Source organism: Olea europaea, chromosome 12, assembly GCF_002742605.1.
Source record: "Olea europaea var. sylvestris chromosome 12, O_europaea_v1, whole genome shotgun sequence".
Classification (NCBI taxonomy): Eukaryota; Viridiplantae; Streptophyta; class Magnoliopsida; order Lamiales; family Oleaceae; genus Olea; species Olea europaea.
In genome coordinates, this window is record NC_036248.1 from 7048590 (window position 1) to 7054327 (window position 5738).

The 5738-nt window shown below is 35.2% G+C and overlaps 1 protein-coding gene across 2 annotated transcripts; it reads right to left on the reverse strand.

Moving 5' to 3' along the window:
* Positions 1–1097: 1097 nt before the first annotated feature.
* Positions 1098–5732, reverse strand: LOC111405421. Of its 2 annotated transcripts, none has more exons than XM_023034285.1 (9): positions 5310–5732; positions 4037–4240; positions 3790–3892; positions 3226–3305; positions 3067–3144; positions 2526–2617; positions 2199–2310; positions 1593–1718; positions 1098–1497 (listed from the first exon to the last, which is right to left on the reverse strand). In XM_023034285.1, the coding sequence occupies exons 1-9, from the start codon at positions 5595–5597 to the stop codon at positions 1381–1383; spliced, it is 1200 nt and encodes a 399-aa protein (XP_022890053.1). In that variant the 5' UTR covers positions 5598–5732; the 3' UTR covers positions 1098–1380. The 2 variants fall into 2 exon arrangements, with proteins under 2 accessions (XP_022890053.1, XP_022890052.1); XM_023034284.1 differs by having other exon boundaries at positions 4037–4273.
* Positions 5733–5738: the final 6 nt, after the last annotated feature.

Consider the following 5738-nt stretch of genomic DNA (forward strand, 5'->3'; position numbering starts at 1 on the left):
CATTTTGTTTGAGAACATTCAACAGTTCAAAAAACATTCAGAAGTGTTCAAAATTCATTCAATGCCATTGAAAAAGACAGCAAGAATCTATTCGAAGGGTTCACAAAATCCAAATATATTCAAACATAGATAGAGATGTAGAAATTTCTCGAATGAATTGCCATTCTTGTGTATGTTAGGAATCCATTCACAAGAATAGAGAACAACTATGAAGGAAAATGAACACAGCCACGAAAGGCATGGTATGGTATCTAATGTATGCAAAAGTTTTGGTAAAAGTGTACGTTTGATAAAGTTTTTAGTAGATTATAAATTTTCTCACAAAATGCATGGATAGCTGTGAATATACGTTATTTTTTATTGATTGATTGGTTGTTATTATGGTTTTCCTCCGCTTTAAGTGAGGGTTGGTATGAATAAATGCCTGATGGGCCATAAAAAAAAAAGGAAAAAGCTGTGAATCCCCTAAAAGTTTTGGACAGAAAAATGATTTTTGACCACCTTATGAGCTTGAAAAATCTTTACCAAACATAAAATCGTGGTTTGGCATCGTATATCATCTCTTTGAAAAAGAAAGGGCTTTGAGCTACAATTTTGTAAGCCTGCCATTAGATGGATAAGAATGCAAAGGAAAGTGAAATAGCACGATACGAGCTTTTGGAATCTTGTTCACGAGTGTCTCTTTGATCAAATAAAAGGGCTGAGAGTTCTCCCGTTGGAACAAATAACTTCTCACTCGGACAAGATGGTGAAAAGGGCAAGGACATGGAAGGGGACGACGAGGAGTTCTTGAGAAAGCCCGATCCTACACTGATTGGCAAAGGTGATGCTAGTGTTGATGATTCCATTTTGCATATCATGCATCTCTGTGAGCACGCACAAGTACGTGTAGTGTAGCCTGAGTGTTCTGGAGGATTTGAATTAAATGTTTCTTGTCTTGCTCCTAAACACTTTCTTACAGAATGATTAGGGGTCGCATGAGAAAATTAATGCAAGATGAAGAAATTTAGTAGAGTTTTGCTAAGAAAATCAAGATATGACCAGACGGTCATAGTGCCAACCAGTCGGTTCAAGGAAATTTTTACTGCCAAAAATCCTTAAGAATATGTATCTTTCCATTCCTCACCCAATGAGACCATCAATTTGAGGTAAATACCATAATTCTGTTAGACAGACAGTGGGGAATGAATTAAAAACATTCCAAGAACAATCTATCAAAAAGATGTGCTCATAATCCCACTCCAAAACTTGAAGAGAGATGCCTATAATTTTATGACGTTACTTATTCACAACTTGCTATTATTCAAGTGCATAATTCTACAAATTTGCATTCCCGTGATGAATTCTCCATAAGATAAAAACGATAAAGGAACTTGCAACTTATTTTTGCAAATTCTGAACCCGAACTCGATTTATTAGAGTTGAAAGAGCTTCCTTAGCGTCTTCTAGTGTCTCAACAGAATGCACAACATCAAATGATATTCTTTGTACGTTATACTGCACACGATATAAGTTACTATTAGACATCAAAAAGAGATAAACAGGAAAAAGGGTGGGAGACGGGGGAACTGATGTTCGTCGAAGCAGTATACCTGTGCACCTTGACGGACACGGATATCAGTTCCTTTGCTGTCTATCGATATAAGAGCAGCATCGTCTACATCAGCTTCCTTGGACAAAAGCTCTTTCAAGGGCTTCGAAAAGATTGCATTAAGAACCTATGGGGTATGCAATCAGATTTAATTAAACATGAACACTAATAGCATGTTCAGTGTACAATACTTGACATTGACGACATGATTGACAAGATTTGAATTTTTTTTCCCTTCTCTAATAAAGTCCAATCCTATTCAATCCTCCTCGCCAAACATGTTATAAGGGTATGGTTGATACAGGGTAATGGACAGGACTTGATAGCATAATAGACAAGATTCTAACTTATTTAATACTATATAGTCTAACTTGCCAAACAAACCAAAGTGCATCGGTTTAAGATAGTACAATAAACAAATTCATTTCATTACCATCCAAGACAATCTAATTCACTTATCAAACTTGCCAAAAATGTTTACAAGTGAAAGAAGTGCATAAGTAGTTACTAAAGGCACCTTGTATCAAAATAGCATCACAAAGTAGCAAATTGAATTAATTGAAGTATAGGTTGTGCTATGCAAATTCTAGACAGCAAAAAAACAAACCTTGAGATTTTGTTCACCCCCATCGACTGCAATCTTATCAGGTTGAATGGCTTCATATTCTTTAACATCAACCCAAGCAACAGTTCCAAAGCCTCCAACGAAATATATATCGCTGCCAATAAGATATCAACCCTTATAAGTTCCTCTCAAAGAATGCATTCGTCTTTTAGGAACTAAAAATAGCACTACACAACGTATTTATCCCATACAAAATTTAAGGGAAACCGTTAAGATTTACTTAAAAAACTTAATGAGATTTGTAATATGAGCAGATTTGGGCTTAAAAAATTGTGATGATGCATAGATTTTAAAATAAAAAGAGCTAACTTTATATTCTGCATCCTGAAGTAGTAGAAGTTTCCCCACTGTTGAGAAGGCCCTTGATGATGCTTTGCTATGTGCTGTTCATGAGCCCATTCCTGGTGATGCAGCAAGGCATAATCAACGTTCCAGATATATATTCACTAATATCTAGTTTTTTACTATACAGCCAGAGACATAATTTAAACATTAGAAACTCCATATTGACAGTACACTTGGCAATTCTGGATCCTGTATCTATTATCCAAACGCAATATGATTGGACTGGGGCAATACATATTTGGCTTAAGCTTATGAATAGTAAAAGTTACATTCATTTCCAAACATGTTTGAATATGTTATTAACTTTTAAGGAAAGAAACACTTATTTTGGGAGTAAGAGTAACTCTTATTTTATAGCAACTTATTTTCCAACTTTGACCAACAAAAAATTATTTATTTTATAACTTATGTACATATAAGTAAACTTTTTAAATAGAAGCCAAACATGCTCAGATCTATTGATTCATTCTTAAATCTCATAGAAGAAGCTGAGAAAGGCAGTCACCTGCAGGTCATCTGGAAGGGGGTAGACATCGCCAAAGATTGTTACCCTTGCATTTGATAAGCTATCCCATCCTGGAATCTATGAATTATGCAGATCAATTAACCCATTGATGGAGAAGCACAAAAGAAAACATGGTATGGCAAACTTAAAATTGCTAACCTGTACTACTATAGTGCACCTTGGATTGGCTATCAAATTTCGTGTGTGTATGGCCAATGGTGAAAGTGAAAATATTGGATCTGCAAGACCAAATATTAAAGATATAAACCATGACACTCATCAATCTCGTTTGACTTGGCAGAAGTGGAAAAGTTTATCTGCTATGTAGCCTTTCTTTCTTTCTTTTTTTCTTTTTGCATTTGAAAAAGTGAATCTGGTTTAGAAAAATGGACTCTTTGGGACAACAAAACTGAAAATTTGATGCTTCCAGTTTAAGATACAGGAGTTTTATCAGAAACTACAATAGGGAGACAAATAGAACGATAGTTGGACGAAGATATCTCTTCACATAACCATCAAGTCACATAAGCTTCAGCATTTATATAATTCTCTAGCCATACAAAGGAGACCGCTAGTTGTGTTTAAAGGCCAAATATATAGCTACTGACTTGCTTACTTTCTTAGAGCTAATGAAACCATTAAAATAAAACTAAAGGGGGAGGGAAACAAAAGAAAATAAGATTATCCTGTAATAAACAAGAGAGCAAGTAATGCACAACTTACGTCCCATAGGATCTTGAACAAAATCAACGAGTGAACCAAATGGATAACCATTCCTCCGGTGGTGCATTTGTGACATCATGGTACACAAGTGAGCAAACCTAGCCTGCATTGATTTGAATGCAGAACAAAAAAACATAAACACTGAGGAGAAATCATATTAGAAGCTCCATTGAATAAATTCCAGCTGCTACTGGAAGTATTAATTAATGAAGATAAACACAAGTCCCTTAACAAGTAAGAATTTTGCCTGCTCCATTAAGTTTCGAACTGCTAAGGCTGGCCTGGGCAAGCCGTGAGCAGAAGTTGCATTTTGTACTCCCCCAGATATTGGGGTTCTGAAAAGACCAGCCCTTGTACCTCCCCCTGTCGTGCTTCCATGTGGGGGCATGAGAGTCATATTTGAAGTGCTTTCTATTTTGTTTTCAGCACTTTGTTTGGTATCTGTATTGCCCTTCAGAATATGAGAGAGGCCATCACAACAAAGCTGAAGTAGCCATTTGAAAAATCAATTGATAGACAATATCAAGAAAGAAATTATAATTTACCATGATAAGCATTGCGTAAAAATAAAAATAGTTATGCTCTGTAAACAGAAGCATGGAATAGCTGCCAGCGTAAAAAGGACTCTTAATATCTGCATTTCCGTTATGATGAGACAAATAAACTGCTTTTGCACACTTATGACAAATAGGGTCGTATTTTATGTTTTGCAGCTTGGAATTTGTATCTTCAATCTGGAAAATTATGAAAATTAAATCCCAGTTTCAATCACATTATTTTTAGTTCCAAATCGAAGGCCCCAATCCCATGCAGCCATATTATAATCATAAATTTTCTAACAGGTTTTAAAAGAATTATTCTCTTAAAAAACTAAGCAAATAGGATTAGATAATGTTTTGTATTTACAGACTACTTTTAAACATAAGTCATGAGGAATGTACAGCGCCAAATAAAACGATGGATGCCTGGTTCAATCCAAGCTGTGAACTTGCACAAAAATTTCAAACATATGCAATTATATACCCCGCTCTAGTAAATACAAAATTACCGTTAAAGTTATTCTAGGTGATTCACAGCATGTTTGGCTAAGCTTAAAAAAGTAATTTTAAAATACTTTTGGTTTATAAACATGCTGGACCATGTTGCTTTTTCCTTACTTTCAAGAAAAATAACAGAAATTACTAACTCTTCAATCTCTTCTTCCCTCAATATCAAACTAACTTAATTTCAACTTCACATGAAAGAAGATAACTGCTCATTTACTTACAAGTAGGTAAACTTTTTAAGCTTAGCCAAATCGGCTCTCAGAGTACCAGGAGAAAAGAGAAAACAGAAAAAGAAACCTTTTTTTTTTTTTTTGATTTATTTGTTCATAACTCCACAAGTACCAACACTGCAAGTTTCCCCACCAAATTCTGGCATCGGAAATAAGTAAAATTGCATAAATCCAATCCAAGTAACAGAAATCAAACACTAAAAAGAAAAAAGCAAGAACAATTATTGATATTTTTTTGTCATACCTGAGATGAAAATAGAGTCTCTTCAGAAGCTAAACTAAATCCACCATTATGATTATTCAAAAGGAAGTCTTCTTCTTCACCGCCATCCTCAGATATTTCACGTGCAAGCGCCAGGACATGAGATCCTGTCGTTTTATGAAAACCCAGAACAATTCGTACACACACACAATGCTTATTGCTTGTTATTTTGATAGAATGAATAGCTGCTGAAGAATTCTGTGGAAATTTGGGCATGCGAACGGAGCTCGGAAGAGCTTCCATGGCGGGATACGCACAAAAAGAAGCCATCTGCGCAATGTATGTGTTTGTATAAATCTATGAACTTAAACGCAGTGGAATTTGAAGAAAATTTTGTATTAGGAACAATTTTTTTTGCCCTTTTTCGAGGAAAATTGTAGACGGGTTTTGCGAGGAGAGGTTTTTGCTTCG